At 40.9% G+C, this 21,701-nt stretch overlaps 1 protein-coding gene across 3 annotated transcripts in view; it reads left to right on the plus strand.

Annotated features, from left to right (window-relative positions):
- The window catches only part of itga5 (integrin, alpha 5 (fibronectin receptor, alpha polypeptide)), a 75,890-nt gene that overhangs the window by 13,752 nt on the left and 40,437 nt on the right, over positions 1–21,701 (plus strand). The window contains exons 1-2 of one of the 3 annotated variants that reach the window (XM_058050650.1): positions 13,207–13,661; positions 13,909–14,418. In XM_058050650.1, coding sequence (XP_057906633.1) covers positions 14,213–14,418 — 206 coding nt within the window. In that variant the 5' untranslated portion in view covers positions 13,207–13,661; positions 13,909–14,212. Of the gene's footprint in view, positions 1–13,206; positions 13,662–13,908; positions 14,419–21,701 lie in introns of those variants that run through there. The other 2 variants (XM_058050651.1, XM_058050649.1) reach the window with 2 other exon arrangements.

Consider the following 21,701-nt stretch of genomic DNA (forward strand, 5'->3'; position numbering starts at 1 on the left):
CCATGTATAAAATACATAGAAAGACCCAAAATCATCCATTAAATCAACGCCAATGTCATGTTCATCAACAATGTAAACATGTCTCATTTAGCCAGTTATTTATGATAACCACCATGCATAAAATACATAGAAAAACCCAAAATCATCCACTAAATCAACGCCAATGTCATGTTCATCAACAATGTAAACATGTCTCCTTTAGCCAGTTATTTATGATAACCACCATGCATAAAATACATAGAAAAACCCAAAATCATCCACTAAATCAACGCCAATGTCATGTTCATCAACAATGTAAACATGTCTCATTTAGCCAGTTATTTATGATAACCACCATGTATAAAATACATAGAAAGACCCAAAATCATCCATTAAATCAACGCCAATGTCATGTTCATCAACAATGTAAACATGTCTCATTTAGCCAGTTATTTATGATAACCACCATGTATAAAATACATAGAAAAACCCAAAATCATCCACTAAATCAACGCCAATGTCATGTTCATCAACAATGTAAACATGTCTCATTTAGCCAGTTATTTATGATAACCACCATGCATAAAATACATAGAAAAACCCAAAATCAACCACTAAATCAACGCCAATGTCATGTTCATCAACAATGTAAACATGTCTCCTTTAGCCAGTTATTTATGATAACCACCATGCATAAAATACATAGAAAAACCCAAAATCATACACTAAATCAACGCCAATGTCATGTTTGTTCATCAACAATGTAAACATGTCTCCTTTAGCCAGTTATTTATGATAACCACCATGTATAAAATACATAGAAAAACCCAAAATCATCCACTAAATCAACGCCAATGTCATGTTCATCAACAATGTAAACATGTCTCATTTAGCCAGTTATTTATGATAACCACCATGTATAAAATACATAGAAAAACCCAAAATCATCCACTAAATCAAAGCCCATGTCATGTTTGTTCATCAACAATGTAAACATGTCTCCTTAAGCCAGTTATTTATGATAACCACCATGTATAAAATACATAGAAAAGCCCCAAATCATCCACTAAATCAAAGCCCATGTCATGTTTGTTCATCAACAATGTAAACATGTCTCCTTTAGCCAGTTATTTATGATAAGCACCATGCATAAAATACATAGAAAGACCCAAAATCATCCATTAAATCAACGCCAATGTCATGTTCATCAACAATGTAAACATGTCTCCTTTAGCCAGTTATTTATGATAACCACCATGCATAAAATACATAGAAAAACCCAAAATCATCCACTAAATCAACGCCCATGTCATGTTTGTTCATCAACAATGTAAACATGTCTCCTTTAGCCAGTTACTCATGATAACCACCACCTTGCATAATTGAAAGTACTCAAAGTAATCCACAAAGTCAAAGCCCGTGTTAGGCTTCATCTTGCATGAGCACACGTATACGCGATGTAACTGGCTAAGCTAGCTACAGCAGACATGCTTTAGCTAGTAATTCATGATAACCACCACCGTGCATGAAATACACAGAAAGACCTGAAATCACCCACTAAATCATAGCCCATGTAACGTTTGTACATGAATGAGCTCATGCCCGTACAATGTAAACAGTTATTCATGATAACCACCACCTGACATAATAGAAAGACTTGAAATAATCCACAAAGTCAAAGCCAATGTTTGGTGTGCTCTTGCACGAGCACATGTAAACATGTCTCCTTTAGCCAGTTATTCATGATAACCACCACCATGCATGAAATGAATAGAATGACCCGAAATCATCCACTAAATCAAAGCCCCTAAACCAATGCTCGCACACGTACGCACAATTTTGCCATGTCTCTTCCAGCCAGGTATTCATGATAACCACCACCTGACATTATAGAAAGACTTGAAATAATCCACAAATTCTAATCCCATGTTAGGTTTGCTCATGCACGAGTATACGTACCCATGATCTAGATCTGTGTCCTTCTCCCAGTTATTAATGATAGCCATCACCTTTCGTAATAGAAATGAATAGGAAGACTCCAAATAATCCACCAAATGAAAGCCCATATTAGATTTGGCCAAGAAGTAGCACATGTACACACAATGTACACGTGTCTCCTTCAGATGGTTAGCAATGATAACTACCACCTAGCATAATAACAGAAATGAATAGAAAGACTCAAAATAATCTGAAATTCTGCCTAGCAACAAGTGGTATCCCAAGCAAAATGGTTGAGTCCGGTCGCTAAAAATCGTATTCGTAATCTCTGAGTTGAGCGTCAAAGCAAGTATACTGTATATTTTGAAAGCTATTCATCAGGCACCATGGAGATATCAGGGGTCAAAGGGCGGTGACAGAACTTGGCCGCCTGCTTCTGCTTTTGTGATGATTCATGACCCAAAAGGCCCCATTGTATCAATCCCAACAATTCCAAAGCAATAAAGCCGGTACACAACTTTCCACGTCTCGCCTGTGCGGCTTTGGAAAAGGGGGGGGGGCGTTTCCTTTGTTGTCCCGTGCTATCTAAAATCCCAGGCAGCGCCGGCATTTCCCAGACATTGTTACGTTTTGTGTAAACAAGCGGCACGGCCGAGGGACTTCCAGCACCGGGACACAAACGCCTCATCGCCGAGAGTCTTGACATTTACAAACACTCCCCGTCACGCAAAGCCTTTAAAATGGCCACCCAACCCTATTTGGTTATAATGGAGCGGCGCGTGGGACAGGAGGCGGAGGCATGTGATCTCTACCGGCCAATCAGAAGAAGGGAGGTGGAAAAGTAATCATACCAACATGTAGTAGTGATGTCTATAGCATGAAAGGAATACACATGCCATGACAAACATGGAGGTTGTTATTATTACATAGTGTTGCTTTAATGCTTTACTTTTGGCACTCATATTTAGTACACATTTAGTACATATTTAGTACACATTTAGTACATATTTAGTACACATTTAGTACTGGTGAGGCTCTGGAGGTGTAAATATTCTTTTTTACTTTTGAACCATATTTTTCCGGGTAGAAATACACAGGTTTTTATAAAGGCCCTGGTATTACATAGTGTTGCTTTAATGCTTTACTTTTGTCACTCATATTTAATACATATTTAGTACATATTTAGTACTGGTGAGGATCTGAATAAAAGTGAAAATATTGTGATTTTAGGTTCTTTTTCCTTTTGAGCCATACTTTTTGAGTAAAAAATACACAAGCAGTTTCATGGTTTTACTTTAATTTGTACTTCTAACAATCAAAATGATGAAATATTTATTGTTGGTGAGAATCCGGGTCAAGGTGTAGCTATGTTTTGATCCATGTTTTACACAAACATGGTACAAATACTAGCGAGAACATGTTGTCGTACGTACCGTATGTACCATATGTACTATATGTACCATATGTACTGTATGTATCGTACGTACTGTATGTATTGTATGTACCGTACGTATGGTATGTACCATACGTACCGTTCACACTGTATATACTGTATGTACCGTATGTACCGTATGTACCATACGTACTGTATGTACTTATGTACCGTATGTACCGTATGTACCGTATGTACCGTATGTACCTATGTACTGTATGTACCATACGTACCATACGTACCGTATGTACTGTATGTACCCTACGTACCATATGTACTGTATGTACCCTATGTACCGTATGTACTGTATGTACCCTATGTACCGTATTTACTGTATGTACCGTATGTACTGTACTTACCGTACATACCGTACATACCGTATGTATATACCATATGTATTGTATGTACCATACGTACTGTTCATACTGTATATACTGTATGTACCGTATGTACCATATGTACCTTATGTACTGTAGGTACTGGATGTACCTATGCACCGTATGCACCGTATGTACCGTATGTACCGTATGTACCGTATGTACCGTATGTACTGTGCATACCGTATGTAGCGTATGTAGCGTATGTACCGTATGTAGCGTATGTAGCGTATGTAGCGTATGTACCTATGAACCGTATGTACAGTATGTACCGTATGTACCGTATGTACTGTATGTACTGTGCATACCGTATGTAGCGTATGTACCATATGTACCATATGTACCATATGTACCTGTGTATAATATGTACCGTATGTACCATATGTATGTACTATATATACCGTATGTACTGTATGTTCCATATGTACTGTACATACCGTATGTACCAGATGTACCAGATGTAGCGTATGTACCAGATGTAGTGTATGTACCATATGTAGCGTATGTACCATATGTAGCGTATGTACCAGATGTAGTGTATGTAGCGTATGTAGCGTATGTACCAGATGTAGTGTATGTACCATATGTAGCGTATGTACCAGATGTAGTGTATGTACCATATGTAGCGTATGTACCAGATGTAGTGTATGTAGCGTATGTAGCGTATGTACCAGATGTAGTGTATGTACCAGATGTAGCGTATGTACCAGATGTAGTGTATGTTGCGTATGTAGCGTATGTAGCAGATGTAGTGTATGTACCAGATGTAGTGTATGTACCATATGTAGCGTATGTACCAGATGTAGTGTATGTACCATATGTAGCGTATGTACCAGATGTAGTGTATGTAGCGTATGTAGCGTATGTACCAGATGTAGTGTATGTACCAGATGTAGCGTATGTAGCGTATGTACCAGATGTAGCGTATGTACCAGATGTAGCGTATGTACCAGATGTAGCGTATGTAGCGTATGTACCAGATGTAGCGTATGTACCAGATGTAGCGTATGTACCAGATGTAGCGTATGTACCAGATGTAGCGTATGTACCAGATGTAGCGTATGTAGCGTATGTACCAGATGTAGCGTATGTACCAGATGTAGCGTATGTACCAGATGTAGCGTATGTACCAGATGTAGCGTATGTACCAGATGTAGCGTATTTAGCGTATGTAGCGTATGTACCAGATGTAGCGTATGTACCAGATGTAGCGTATGTACCATATGCGTATGAAGGTAGACATGAGAAGGAAAGCAGACCCCACGGATGCCATGGATGGCGTTTCCTGAACTTCCTGGGAAAGTATGGCGGCCATGTCCACGTGTTCATTGGTTCATTGTGTCATGCATGTTTGTCCAGCGACTGTGAGTGGGCGTGGGAACACGGCAGCAGCCAATTGGAGGGGATGTGTCAATGCTTCTACTACACGTGTGTGTGTGTGTGTGTGTGTGTGTGTGTGTGTGTGTGTGTGTGTGTGTGTGTGTGTGCGTGTGAATCAACATCCCAAGGCGTTCCAGCCCGCCCCGCCGTACCCTCGTATCATGCCCTCGTTTTACAGCCACATTCCTTAGCACCCCGCCGTGCAACATGGCCGCCCATGTATGAAAGCATGGGGGGGGGTGGGGGGGGGGGGGGGTGGATGAAACCAAAAAAACTGCCCCCGATCCACAGGCCATGGGAGGGTCTTGACCCGCTTTTGGGAATCCTGGTTCTGGTTGTTGGTGTTGTTCTACTGGCAAATACGACGCCTGGGATTTTTAGGATTTATACATTTTACTCACTTCCACATTCTCAGACCTTGGCCATGGCCGTCCCACAACATGGTGGACTCTCTCTTTTGGCTTTGGAGGACGTTTTTGGATGTGTAGCTCCATGCTATGTTTGTAAACATGTCATATAACTGTTATGGAGCGTACCATGAGGCTCATGGCCATCCCACAACATGGTAGCCGCTCACTTTTGAGGCACGTTTTGAGATGTGTAGCTCCATGCTATGTTTGTAAACATGTCATCTAACTGTTGTGGAGCGTACCATGAGGCTCATGGCCGTCCCACAACATGGTGGCCGCTCACTTTAGAGGCACGCTTTGAGACGTGTAGCTCCATGCTATGTTTGTAAACATGTCATCTAACTGTTGTGGAGCGTACCATGAGGCTCATGGCCGTCCCACAGCCTGGTGGCCTCTCTCTCTTTTGGCTTTGGGGGACGTTTTTGGATGTGTAGCTCCATGCTATGTTTGTAAACATGTCATATAACTGTTGTGGAGCGTACCGTGAGGCTCATGGCCGTCCCACAGCCTGGTGGCAGCTAACTGTTTTCACTTTTGAGGCACGTTTTGAGATGTGTAGCTCCATGCTATGTTTGTAAACATGTCATCTAACTGTTGTGGAGCGTACCATGAGGCTCATGGCCGTCCCACAGCGTGGTGACCGCTCACTGTTTTCACTTTAGAGGCACGCTTTGAGATGTGTAGCTCCATGCTGTGTTTGTAAACATGTCATATAACTGTTGTGGAGCGTACCATGGAGCCGTCCCACAGCCTGGTGGCAGCTAACTGTTTTTACTTGGAGATTTATTTCAAGACATGTAGCTAAATGCTATGCTAGTAAGAATGACTTGTGAACATTATGGGGTGTCCCATGAGGCTGATGGTCATCCCACAGTGTTGTGGCTGCTCACTGTTTTCACTTCGGAGGCGCACTTTAAGTCAAGTAGCTCCAGGCTACGCTAGTAAACATGACCTGTAAAGGTTGTGGAGTGTCCCCTGAGACTAAAGGCCGTCCCACAGCGTGGTGGCCGCTCACTGTTTTCACTTTTGAGGCACGCTTTGAGATGTGTAGCTCCATGCTATGTTTGTAAACATGTCATATAACTGTTGTGGAGCGTACCGTGAGGCTCATGGCCGTCCCACAACATGGTGGCCGCTCACTGTTTTTGCTTTGGAGGACGTTTTTGGATGTGTAGCTCCATGCTATGTTTGTAAACATGTCATCTAACTGTTGTGGAGCGTACCATGGAGCTGTCCCACAGCCTGGTGGCAGCTAACTGTTTTTACTTGGAGATTTATTAGAAGACATGTAGCTAAATGCTATGCTAGTAAAAATGACTTGTGAACATTATGGGGTGTCCCATGAGGCTGATGGACATCCCACAGTGTTGTGGCTGCTCACTGTTTTCACTTCGGAGGCGCGCTTTAAGTCAAGTAGCTCCAGGCTAGGCTAGTAAACATGACCTGTAAAGGTTGTGGAGTGTCCCCTGAGACTAAAGGCCGTCCCACAGCGTGGTGGCCGCTCACTGTTTTCACTTTTGAGGCACGCTTTGAGATGTGTAGCTCCATGCTATGTTTGTAAACATGTCATATAACTGTTGTGGAGCGTACCGTGAGGCTCATGGCCGTCCCACAACATGGTGGCCGCTCACTGTTTTTGCTTTGGAGGACGTTTTTGGATGTGTAGCTCCATGCTATGTTTGTAAACATGTCATATAACTGTTGTGGAGCGTACCATGGAGCCGTCCCACAGCCTGGTGGCAGCTAACTGTTTTTACTTGGAGATTTATTTCAAGACATGTAGCTAAATGCTATGCTAGTAAAAATGACTTGTGAACATTATGGGGTGTCCCATGAGGCTGATGGACATCCCACAGTGTTGTGGCTGCTCACTGTTTTCACTTCGGAGGCGCGCTTTAAGTCAAGTAGCTCCAGGCTACGCTAGTAAACATGACCTGTAAAGGTTGTGGATTGTCCCCTGAGACTAAAGGCCGTCCCACAGCGTGGTGGCCGCTCACTGTTTTCACTTTTGAGGCACGCTTTGAGATGTGTAGCTCCATGCTATGTTTGTAAACATGTCATATAACTGTTGTGGAGCGTACCGTGAGGCTCATGGCCGTCCCACAACATGGTGGCCGCTCACTGTTTTTGCTTTGGAGGACGTTTTTGGATGTGTAGCTCCATGCTATGTTTGTAAACATGTCATCTAACTGTTGTGGAGCGTACCATGGAGCTGTCCCACAGCCTGGTGGCAGCTAACTGTTTTTACTTGGAGATTTATTAGAAGACATGTAGCTAAATGCTATGCTAGTAAAAATGACTTGTGAACATTATGGGGTGTCCCATGAGGCTGATGGACATCCCACAGTGTTGTGGCTGCTCACTGTTTTCACTTCGGAGGCGCGCTTTAAGTCAAGTAGCTCCAGGCTAGGCTAGTAAACATGACCTGTAAAGGTTGTGGAGTGTCCCCTGAGACTAAAGGCCGTCCCACAGCGTGGTGGCCGCTCACTGTTTTCACTTTTGAGGCACGCTTTGAGATGTGTAGCTCCATGCTATGTTTGTAAACATGTCATATAACTGTTGTGGAGCGTACCGTGAGGCTCATGGCCGTCCCACAACATGGTGGCCGCTCACTGTTTTTGCTTTGGAGGACGTTTTTGGATGTGTAGCTCCATGCTATGTTTGTAAACATGTCATATAACTGTTGTGGAGCGTACCATGGAGCCGTCCCACAGCCTGGTGGCAGCTAACTGTTTTTACTTGGAGATTTATTTCAAGACATGTAGCTAAATGCTATGCTAGTAAAAATGACTTGTGAACATTATGGGGTGTCCCATGAGGCTGATGGACATCCCACAGTGTTGTGGCTGCTCACTGTTTTCACTTCGGAGGCGCGCTTTAAGTCAAGTAGCTCCAGGCTACGCTAGTAAACATGACCTGTAAAGGTTGTGGATTGTCCCCTGAGACTAAAGGCCGTCCCACAGTGGGGTGGCCGCTCACAAACGTACACATAAACACACCAGTGTTCTTTTTAAGCTGTTGCTTTAACAAGGCGACTGCTAGTTTACCTCTCTGGGCGGCTGGCTTTTTGTCGCCCACTGATCCACGTGATGAAGTTCTTGGTGTCCTCATGTCCAACAATCAGTGCGTTGCTAAGAAGCGCATGTGTTGAAAACAAAAGGGCGGGCCGCTCGACAACCGGGGCCAGCTCACGACGTCCGCCGGCCGGGTGACTCATCTGTGAGCCAACGCTCCGTATCTCCCAGGCTGGAACAACACGCATCACTCAGCCACGGTTGGGGTGGGGGGTCAGGCCTGGGGGGGGGGTTTGGAAAGCCAGCGATTACACGTACCGGGGAGACCGACAAATTAACGAAACAGGAAGTCCGTGCAAGCTTTAACACTGGAGGAATTTCCTGCCTTGTTCCACGGCCGAGGAGAGACAAGAGGAAGCAGGAGGAAGAAGGAAAAGGAAGACGGGCTTCAAGCCACAAGAACCACATTTTCCATGATTACTATCCGATCCCTGGACGGACAACATGGCGTTCTGAATGGGAACGACCCACGCTGTCCGTTTGTTTTGCTATTATCACTTATTATCACTATTATCATCAAATATTTTTTTCTGTAATAGCTCATCCCTATGCTACTAAAATGACAATATTTTTCCTGGTAATATTATAAGTCAAACTATAATTAATAATAATATTTATAAAAATTATAAATACATTATAATTAATAATATAATAATTATAAATAAATTATAATTAATAATATTATTATATATAGTAATATTATAAGTCAAACTATAATTAATAATAATATTTATAAAAATTATAAATACATTATAATTAATAATATAATAATTATAAATAAATTATAATTAATAATATTATTATATATAGTAATATTATAAGTCAAACTATAAATCGAACAACTCTTTAAATTTTGGTTTTGCTCTCTGAAAATGACAGCTGTTTTTCCTTTCTGCTGTTCCTGATAATATTATAAGTCAAACTATAATTAATAATAATATTTATAATAATTCTAAAAAAAATTATAATGAATACTATAATAATTCTAAAAAAATTATAATGAATACTATAATAATTCTAAAAAAAATATAATGAATACTATAATAATTATAAATAAATTATAATTAATAATGTAATAATTACAAATAAATTATATATAATAATATTATTATATATAATAATATTATAAGTCAAACTATAAATCGAACAACTCTTTTTATTTTGGTTTTGTTCTCTGAAAATTACAGCTGCTTTTCCTTTCTGCTGTTCCTGATAATATTATAAGTCAAACTATAATTAATAATAATATTTATAATAATTATAAATAAATTATAATGAATACTATAATAATTCTAAAAAAATTATAATGAATACTATAATAATTCTAAAAAAAATATAATGAATACTATAATAATTATAAATAAATTATAATTAATAATGTAAGAATTATAAATAAATTATATATAATAATATTATTATATATAATAATATTATAAGTTAAACTATAAATCGAACAACTCTTTATATTTTGGTTTTGTTCTCTGAAAACGACAGCTGTTTTTCCTTTCTGCTGTTCCTGATAATATTATAAGTCAAACTATAATTAATAATAATATTTATAATAATTATAAATAAATTATAATTAATACTATAATAATTATAAATAAATTATAATTAATAATATAATAATTATAAATAAATTATAATTAATAATGTAGTAATTATAAATAAATTATATATAATAATATTATTATATATAATAATATTTTAAGTCGAACAACTCTTTATATTTTGGTTTTGTTCTCTGAAAATGACAGCTGTTTTTCCTTTCTGCTGTTGTTTTTTTTTTCAACTTTCTTCTTGTGAATTTTCTTCCCGTAATGATAACTTTATTGCCATATTCATTTGTTCATTTCCTACCGCTTATCCTGTCTTGGGGCGAGAGGCGGGGTCCACTCTGGACTGGTGGCCAGCCAATCCCAGGGCACATATAGACAAACAACCATACACACTCACATTCATACCTATGGACAATTTGGAGTGGCTAATTAACCTAGCATGTTTTTGGAATGTGGGAGGAAACACACAGAGATGCCCGAGCGGGAAATCGATCCCCGGTCTTCTAGTTGTGTGGCGTCCTAACCACTCAACCACCGTGCAGCCACTTTCTGGGATGTATTTTTATTTATTTTTTGTGCATTATAACCCGTATGACAAACATGGACGCCTCGCTTCTAACGACCTTTCACGTCCAGCTGAGATGTGTTGAGTGTCAGCGTCACGTCCTTTATGCAGCGCGGCGTGGCGATGCCAACTACTTGTGGTTCTATTCATACGCTGACCCATGACAATCTGTCACGCTAACATTCTATCACACGTCCACGGCCAGCGAAGGCCTGCATGGCATCACCGTGTGCGTATTGAAGTACACACACGTACCTACTAGTCTATTTTTAAACCTTTTTACCAGCTGTGTGTGTGTGCGTGTGCGTGCGTGCACGTGTGTCACAGTCGCTCAGCAGCGATGCCAACGCCGAGGCAGTGGAATGAAACCACACCCCTTTCTTTCAAACAGACGCCATACTTGGAGCCAGATGGAAAATATTGCTTACGTAGTCAAGCCCGCCATCCAACTGCTGCACACTTCTGCCTGCAGGGGTCTCCAACGTGAGGGTCTGGGCTGTTTGGGGAACCCGGGGCAGAACTTGATTGATAGAGTACAGCATTTCAAGTCTATTTGGAAATTGAGCAACGTTTTTTTTAATGCAGCGAGCATCTAAACCCGCTGCAAAACCATCGAATTTAGCTTTGTCCCGGTTGCTCAGTACAACACGGCTCACAAATATACCTTATATGGTATAATTACAGTATCAGATTTATGAATGTGACACTAACAATAACAGTCTATGTGTATTTAAGCTATTTTTACACTTCTAGGATGTGTAAAATGTGACTTAAAACAGTTAAGATGTTCCTCTTAACCCTGGAACGGATCATTTCTATCTGCAGTCTCTTCCACAGGAAGTCTAAGATGGACTAGTTTTACCGTTAACAGTGCTTGACTTCTTTTTACACTTTTACAGCAGGCCAGAACCTTCAAAAGACTGTCATGGCCACAGTTTGACTCTGGAACAGATGATGATTAGTCATTTCTATTAATAACTATTTACTATTTACATAACTATTTCATTGACAAGACTTCTTTTTACACTTCTATGACGGTTGAGAGGGTTAAAATGGGATTAAAACAGGGTTTGCACACTTAATAAAGCTCTAATGGTGGCCACAGTTTGACACTGGAACTGATTATTTATATTGACATTGCTAAGCACTTCATTATTACAATTATTACAATGTTACTTACGTGCTTGCAAAGCATAAACAATGCGTATGTACTCATACTCGTAGGATAATATTGGGGTGTCTGGGAGATTCTGAAAGGCATTTGACTTGCAGGATTAGAGCGGGGGTCCTTCTGGGGGCCTCCATCCCCCCCCAACAGCTGTGAAATGGCCCTCCAGACACGGCGGATTACTGCCATCAGTCAGCTCGCTGCCCATGTCGGGGGTACTCCCGAGCGGCGGCTATAAATACGTAAAGTATGGCCCACCACTTCACATTTACTGCGACCACGCAGCCAAATTTGGGCCCGATGTTCGATCCCCCCCCCCACCCCCCGACCCCCCACCGGCTTCCAGTGAATCAGCTAAGCAGTATTCACCCGTTCCAGACGCTGCCTCAGGGTCCGCTTGGAGTGACTGAGCTGTTTCTAACTGGGCTGAGTCAGAACCAGAAACACCCTCCCCTTCACCCTGAATCCCTGTTGGACCACATCACATGCTCAAATCAGGTCTATGATGTCATCAGGGACCGTTTCATCAGTCGGTCTCAATTCTGGGAATTTGGGGAGATTGGATCTTTTCCATATACCGGTTTTTCCATACTAGGATATTACTGTAAATAATAGATGCTTATGCTTTCCCTTGGATATCACAGAATATTTAAATACTATATGTAAAAATTATCAGTTGAAATTAAAAAAGACAATAAAAATTGTATTTTCTTGATTTTACAAAAAAGAAAATATATATATAATATATATATATATATAGGCAAACAAACTATCAATATTTCATGACAAAAGATGGCAAAAAAGAAAATATATATATATATATAATATAATAATATAATATATAATATATAGGCAAACAAACTATCAATATTTCATGACAAAAGATGGCAAAAAAGAAAAAAAAATATATATATATAATATAATAATATAATATATAATATATAGGCAAACAAACTATCAATATTTCATGACAAAAGATGGCAAAAAAGAAAATAAAATTAAAAATATATATATAATAATATAATATATAATATATAGGCAAACAAACTATCAATATTTCATGACAAAAGATGGCATTACAGGTGGCAACATGTTGCTAGGCAGATTCCTCCAGATCAGTAGTCTCACTGCCCAATGAGAAGGCCAATGGAGTGACCACGCCCACCACTTCAGGTGACCGGAACAGAAAGTCTCAAATCACTCCGTTCTATCCAAAAACAACACTTTTCTGTGGTCCATACTTTATTTTTGTTTTTTTAATGCCAACCTTACATATTTAATACTCACATAAACGAGAATACGTTTTTTTAGTGTTTGTTCAAAAGGACATTATAAAGACGTTGCTGCTAATGAAACGGACAATGGAATAGCCACGCCCACTGGGTCAGGTGACCGGAAGTTAAAAACAACTCCACTGGCTTTTTTCCCCCCACTATTTTAAACTTTAACAACTCCACTGGCAGCGCTTACGATTTTTATGTCAATTTTATACCAATAACTTAAACATAAGAAGACAAAATGTGTGCAGCGAGTGTACAAATGTACCTAAATGGCGACAATTCGTACATTTCATTGAATCGGCTAAATGGACAATGAAATGCTACAATGGCGCTCAAAAGCTGTGTGATAAAAGCTAAGCTTTGTTTAGCTGGTTAATCATTTCTGGACGTAACACTTCTCCACTCAAAAGTGCACAACTTATCACTTTTTTAAACCACGAAACCACGAAAGGTAAACAATAGCGGTGGACGGCGAGAGCCAAACGATACTAGCTTGATGGTCGGTATTTTTACTTTTTCTCTCATGTCTACATATATCTCTTGTTATATTTTTATATAATTTATACAATTATAACCAACACAGAGGCACAAAATCATTCAAGCATTGAAAATGTCGAGTAAAAAGTGTCGAATCAGCAGTTCAGGTCTTGAATTTACTTGGTATCGGATCGATAGCAAACGTCTCAGTATCGTCCACCCTAAAAAAAACATTTGCGTAGATGACCTGTGATTTTTTTCTTCTTCAGGGAATCACACACATGCTCCTCCTCCTCCAGACTTCGGTTCCAGGCTGTGGGAACTCCCTGCTTGATGATCCGGAGGAGGGGGTCTCTGGGCTCAGTACCGTGGAGGCGTGGGTCTGGAGCGCACACAAGAGCTGACGGTGCGTTCACGGGCCCTCAAGTGCTTTACTTTCAGCCAAGTCGACCCGCAGGGATGCAGTTGTAGCAAGAAAGAAATTAAAAAAAAAAACAGAACAAAGAACCCCGAAGCCGCCAGACGACTCTAACTGCGAATCGAGACCGACCTTCGAGTGCACTTTGAAGTACAATGAGCTCCGGGGGAGTCAACCTCAAGACGCCGGGGCACGGCGCCGCCGCTGCCCGCTCGCTGCTGTGCTTCGCCGGGCTCCTGCTCGTGTCGGCTCCGGGCTGTGGAGGCTTCAACCTGGATGTGGACAACCCGTCGGTTTACAGCGGAGCCCCGGGAAGCTACTTTGGATATGCGGTGGACTTTTATTTGGCCGATTCGTCCAGGTAAGTGAAAGAAAACACAACCTTTTAACTTCTTTACTTCTGATCATTTGGTTGTGGACATGAACGCACCATTTGGCTTAACTCACTAATAATGCACTTTGTCTTTGAATCTATTTATGTGTATTTTATTAATGTCATTATTTTGTCAGTATTTAATTAATTTAACTACTTATATAAGCATTTATTAGCATTCATATCACAATTCTTTGAAAAAATGGAATTAAATTGAACATGTTTCTATTGTTGTATCTGCAGTAAAGCTGACTGGGATCAGCTGAATCCAGTGTGGGAATTTTCCCAACTCTTAAGTAGTACAGTAGGATTATTTTCATTATTATTCAACGTTGCAGTAAATGTCTGCACGGAATTGCTGACGGATGCTTTTTTTTTTGGTTGCTGCCATGCTAGTAAAACTTAAATGAGCCTCGAATGCAACACTCCTGTAGTTGCAATCATCATTACCCAACCCCCCCACCCTCCCAAAAAGGTTGACTTCCTGGCTGAGAGGCTTTGGTTCAAGTGTCTCCCTGGTCCTTCCTTGGACACCCAGACACGAGGACCCCCCCCCTCTCCGTCCGTCCTCCAGTCTCCTTAGAAGCGTTCCCTGGGAAGATGTGATGATTTAAGATCTGAAACTTGCCGTGAAACGACCTCATCCATGATGTCATCCAAGTAGGGCTTTTTAATTCCCCCCCCCACCCCCCCCTCCTCCTCATCCTCCTCCTCCTCCTCCTCACATGTCTGGCCTCCCCATCATCTCTCCTCACCTCATTACAGATGAGGAGACGTCATCTCATTGGTGACGGAACTCTTACTATGGCGCAGCGCTATCGCCTGAATGGGGGAAGATGGAACAAGGACATGCCCCCATGTCGCCCCCAGGGATTGCCCCCCCCCTCGGGGCCGTTCTTCAATCACAAACATGTAAAGCGTTGTCGTTATTGCTGATAGTTTAAGTGACGACTGCATTCTTTTTTTCAGCAAAATCCACGGAAGACGGTTATCCTAGCATTTTGTTTGGCTAGCGTCTGCGGGTTTAGCGCAACATCAAAAGTTGCCACACGTGGATGACGCTTATCGTATAATTTCACAATATAGTTCTCGTATTTATCGCCTCGTTATCTAATCCGATGCGCCGTTAGCTATGGACGGAACGGTGTACGGGATATGGCTAAAACGCGGTTACGTTTCAGACGGTTATCGTACCGTCTTCTGCGTCACAGAGTTCATTGCACAATTAGCAGTTGTTAGCTAGGGATGACAAGTATTGGATTTACCGATCAAAAGCTGTGAACTTCGCATGAAACAGCATATGCTATATCGCTAACCCGGGATTGCGTTTGCGAGGATGATATCGTACGATGTATCGATAAAATTTGGTAACGTTTCAGGAGGTTGTCATACTGTTTTAAAATAGATTTTTGTCTTTAGTATTTGAGAATTTTTGGCATATTTACGTCATCTACGTAACTATGCTAAAATTTCTATTGTGATTTTTGTGTTTACGCATTTATCGGGATTGCATCTGAGAGGATGGTTATGGTTCCTTTTCACAATGTAATTAGTGTATTTTTCGTCTTTACCACTTGCCCAACGCGCAATGAAAAGTCGTGAATCTTTTAAAAATAAAATTAGCATATTTATCCCGTTTAGCATCTGAGAACTTAGTCAGGGATGACGGTTATTGTACCATATCCGAATCTATCGTATTTACCCTATGCTAACTATTTTTTTTACCAGTGTTTTCTTTACTGTTAGCCCGATGCGCAATTTGTTAATGTTAGCGCTGAACGAAACATTGTAAGCTATATCCGCTAAACGTGACGATGTTTCAAATAGTTATTGTATTCTCTCAGAATTGATTCGTCGTATTTATCGCGTTCCGCCCCAGAGAGTTTCAGTGCGCGATTAAAAGTTGTTAGCTAAAGATGCCGGTATTAGCGTTACCGATAAATAGTTAGCTAGGAATTAAACGATATATATACGGTATATTCATTTGTGATTTTAGTGTCTACGCGTTAATCAGGATTGCATCTGAGAGCCAAAAACCTTTTTACGGTACCTTTTCAAAATGTTAGCCTTCACTGTATTTACCGTTAGCTTGGCACGGAACAATGTACAATATGTGGATACGCTGTGCTAAAATCTCAGATGGCTAGCGCTCCATTGAAGGAACGTATTGATCATATCGTGGTGGGCGACGGTTTGTCCGTGAAAACACGCTAAAGTGTGTCAGTTTTGTGTTTACGGTCAGAAGTTGTTAGCTCGCCTCACAGCAAACAGCTACGGCGCTACGCCGTTGAGTTGCTAACGAAAAAAATGGTGCTAGCCATCCAGATATTTTCTAGTCAACGGGAAGACCAAGGTCAAAGTGCGGATGGATTTTCCGCACATTTAAAAAATGCCGTTTTAGTATGAATTTTCCAGTTTCCAGTATGCTAATACGTCAAGCGAAGAGACGCAAGAAGTCGGCGTTTTTCAAAGCCGTTTTCGTGAGTAACGTACGACTCGGGCATCGCTTTTCATACACTCCCTGCCAAGTCTGTTATTCCTGCTTTACAACCCTGACCTTACGCTCCCTCGCTCGCTCTATCTCAGTCCGATGCCCCCCCCCCCCAGTCGCCATAAGACCATAGATCCTTTCACACAGCCCGTCTGGGAAAGACGCACATTTGCAGGCTCTCTGTTTGACTTCGCTAGCCTCTGTGTGACAGGTAGAGCTAGCATGGCGCTACTTTGTGGGACAAAGTGGACTTCCTGTCTCCCCCGGTGGGCCGTCTTCCAGCCACCGGGAACGCCTTTCGTGTCTGCAAGCCTGGCGTTCCATGTATGGACACGACGCAGACGCGTTCAGACGCACGCGCACGCACGCACATCCGGCAATTTGTCAGAGCAGCAGACATATTTTTATTGCCAAGGTCAAGCCCCTCCTGACAGGGAGAGACTCCTCCACACGCGACCTTGGCGTGACCCCTGAGCCCGGGATTCCTGAGCGTCCCCCCCGGCTGACCGTGTCTCCACGCACGTCTTCTGAGGAGAAGATGCCACCGCGAGTCGCTCTTCAGGGGTCTTGAACGCCACACTGCTGTCCTTGGTAGTCCTTTTGTTTCCATGGCAACACTGGAGTCTGATGACTGCTACACATAGATAATCTTTGGCTAGCTGCTTAAAAGTACTCCTGTTGTATAGAGGATCTTTGACTAGCATTTTTGCAGTCCGAAAACTGCAATAGAAGATCTTTGGCTCGGATTTCTGCTGTAAGTGCCCTCCTGTTATATACAGGATCTTTGTCTGATGTTCGTATCAAAGAGAGGATCTTTGCTGTGTGACGTAAGTGCTTAAAAACAGCAGAGAACTCCTGTCGTGTAGAAGATCTTTGACTGGCGTTTTGTGCAATAGGTCTTTTAAAAAACAGAAGAGCGCTGTTGTCAAATAGATGATCTTTGACAAGCGTTTTTGCAGTACATTCCAAGAAACAGCTGCAGACTAGCGTTGATATCATAGAGGATCTTTGATGAGTGTTGTTGCAGTAGGTCCTTATTAACAGCAGAACACGCCGAGGATCTTGGACCAACATTTTTGCGTTGCTTCCTAAAAAAACAGTAGAGCTCTTGTCATATGGAGGATCTTTGACTGATGTTGATATCATATAGAGGAGATTGCAGTAAGTCCTTAGTAGTCATGACATACATGGGATCTTGGACCAACATTTTTGCGTTGCGTCCTAAAAAGCAGTCGAGAGCTCTTGTCATATGGAGGATCTTTGACTGATGTTGATATCATATAGAGGAGATTGCAGTAAGTCCTTAGTAGTCATGACATACATGGGATCTTGGACCAACATTTTTGCGTTGCGTCCTAAAAAGCAGTCGAGAGCTCTTGTCATATGGAGGATCTTTGACTGACATTGATATCATATAGAGGACATTGCAGCAAGTCCTTAGTAGTCATGACATACATGGGATCTTGGACCAACATTTTTGCGTTGCGTCCTAAAAAGCAGTCGAGAGCTCTTGTCATATAGAGGATCTTTGACTGACGTCGATATCATATAGAGGACATTGCAGTAAGTCCTTAGTGGTCATGACATACATGGGATCTTGGACCACCATTTTTTCGTCAGGACCTTTAAAACAGCACCATGCTCCTGTCATATATAGATGATCTTTGACTAGTGTTTTTGGTAGCGCATTTGTGGAAGGCTCCTGTCATCGAGACGGTCTCCATCGTTCTGGTGCCGTGTCGAGGATCTTGGACTGCCACATCTTTTATTGTTGCCATGAGACCGGCGTCCATACGTCCGCCATCTTGTCTTTGTGTCCCCGTAAGACCGGCGTCCGTATCACGGGCGTCCTTGTGCCTCCCGGTTTAAAACACACTCACGCACACAATGGGCGTCTTTGTCGTAACGGCCTTCCATTCCAGCGTGACTCTTTCTCCCGAAAGTGAAATGTCAAACTTTGCCACGTCGCTGTTCGATTCCGCCACAGTGCAGCGTCTGTTTGGCGTGCATACTGAGCCACTGTGTGGAGGAAAGGTGGGCTTGTTCGTCACAACCAGCCTGGCAGTGTTTTTAAACCCTTTACACCTCGGGAGCTCCCCCAGGAAAGACTCCCCACGGTTGCTGACCCCCCCCCCACAATGACTCACTATGCTGCTTTATTTGGCAAAGACTCATATCTGACGTGGAACATCAGCCTGTGGGGACGTTACTGTCGATGTTTGTGTGTGTTTCAACAGCTGCCCCCCCCCCCCCACCTTGGTTAACATAACAGCCTCTCTATGCTTAGGTGAGAAGACCCCCCCCCACCCCCCGATGTGCCAATTGTGACCAGGTGTGAAGTGCCAGCACTTAAAATTCCCCCGCAGGACGCTTTAGGGCTCGTGAAAGAATTGGGGGTTTGGAGGGGGGGGCATTTTGTTAGTTAGTTAGTTTGCTGTGCATGCATGCCCCCCCCCCCCCCCCGCCATGTTTTTACACTTGCTCCTCGTCCACCAGCAGCTGCCATAATAGCTTGAATGCACCGTCTCAATCAGGGAGATAAGAAGGATAGAAGACTTTTACAGGTACTTCACCTGCTCAGGGACATCTTCCCTTCCACAGCAGGACAAACATGGGCCCCCCCCCCAGGGCCGGCCCCCAGGGTCAGACTGGTCATCAATCAAATAACAAACGCCCAAAATCAGGCTTTACATGAGTCATTGAACATAGCGTGATGATGAGGCAATGAGCACAAAAATATTACAAAAATAGTTACATACATAGAATCACGAAAACAAATATTAAGTATACAAGTCACATATAAAAAGTAATAAATTAAAATAATTTTAAATATTTAAAACATTTATATACAATTGTGTGAATATAATTTTAAAAAATAACTACATAAAAACAATAAATAATCAAATTTAGGATTAAGATTAATACATACAGTAAAACGAATAAATAAATAATAATAACAAATGTATTAAATTACATTAATACAAGAACAATTAAATTATGATAATTATTATTTTACAAAAGGGATTGAAATGTAGAATTATAATAATTCAATAAAATCAGTAAAAAAATTATATTTAAAAACATATAAAAATGTAAACTGAAAAAACACAATAATTATTGCATTAAAATGATTATTTTTTTATAACAAATAAGAAATGCAATAATAGTAATTCCATAAAATAAAAAAAGTACAAAATGTATAAAAAAAGATACACACAATAAGAAAAATAATTACATAAAAAGTACTTAACAATGAATTTAAGAAATAAAAAAATAAAATAAAATGTTTAAAAAAAAACCCAAGTTCCTGTGGGAAGTAAAAAATCTGTTGCGGTGTGAAAGTGTTGGCGAATCATCAACAATAACCAAGGCCTTTTGTTTGAGACCCTTTGACATGAAGATGACCTGCAAAAACACATTTCCTCAAATTTGCATTTTTTTCCATTAGGAAATAATGTACACAGGCATGATCTGTTCCAGGGTCAAACTGTGGCCACCATAGAAGCCATAAATGAATATGACAATGATTTAGTGACATGTGACCATTTGTTAAGCCGATCCTTCTATCGGTTTATGTAATGAAAAGCGTGGTTATCATAGAAATATCATCCAATGCATTAAAAACGGCCGTGCTTGTGTTTCAAATGAGTCTGAGTCCCTATGGTAACCCGAGCAGCTTCCGTCTGGACCCCGGACTCAGTCTGAAGCCGAGGCACCGGTCTGCCTCACAAGGATCTCGCGTGTCCGCCGCCGGCTTACAAAACGCACGTCTTGAAAAACAAAAATGGGGGGATGATGTCAGGCGGTAATTCATCCGCGTTTGTTGTCGACTGCCCGCCTCCGCGGTGCGACTTCCTTCCGATGCACGCGTTGAGACTTCTTGGAAAAAGACGACCAACATTTTTTGTCATAAAATTGTAATAATAAATAAAAATAACAAATATTTAAAAGTATTTGTTTATTAAAATGAAATTCCATCTTTTTTTTTAACATTTGTGCTTTTTTTTACATTTTGGCTTTGAAAGATTTTTTATTTGATTTAAAAAAAAATCCTCATAATCTGACTTCTTGATGACAATTTTGTCCCATAACATTCTGATGATCAATTTAGAAAGAAATATAGAAATATATATTACAATATCTAAATAGAAAAATACATTTTTATGGAATAAAATGGAACGAATAATATATTTTCGGACAAAGTGAAATGTTACGTTATGAATTGTTTTGGCCAATTAAAGGCATCTATTTTATTATTATTTTTATATATTATTTATGACAAAGTCAAGTATCATAGTAGATGATGGATGACTTTTTAACAAATATTTTTTTAACAAATGTTTAGAATTGTAGATGACAAATGGTTTCATTTGCAATTTTATCGGAATTATTTTATTATTATTTTATCCAAATTCCCATTTCTTTGCGTAGTAAACAACTCGTGTGTTACTATGTTACTAAATGTAAAGGTAAAGGTGATTTTCTTGCATGTTAAAAAAAGGCAGGAATAAAACATTCCAACGTCTTTCGACAAAGTCGGAACGCCGCCAGCCGTGCGTCTTTTCCGCATTACAGGAAAAGCACCGGAAAGAGCCGGCGAGCTTTAATCAAACGTCGGACTGTTGAGGGAGATTTTCACACACATTCACACACACACACACACACACACACACAAACACACACACACACACACATTCACACACACACACACATTCACACACACACACACACACACACACACACACACACACACACACTGAGGTCCCAGACGGCCGTTTCC

The sequence above is a fragment of the Doryrhamphus excisus genome, chromosome 16, assembly GCF_030265055.1.
Source record: "Doryrhamphus excisus isolate RoL2022-K1 chromosome 16, RoL_Dexc_1.0, whole genome shotgun sequence".
NCBI lineage: Eukaryota > Metazoa > Chordata > Actinopteri > Syngnathiformes > Syngnathidae > Doryrhamphus > Doryrhamphus excisus.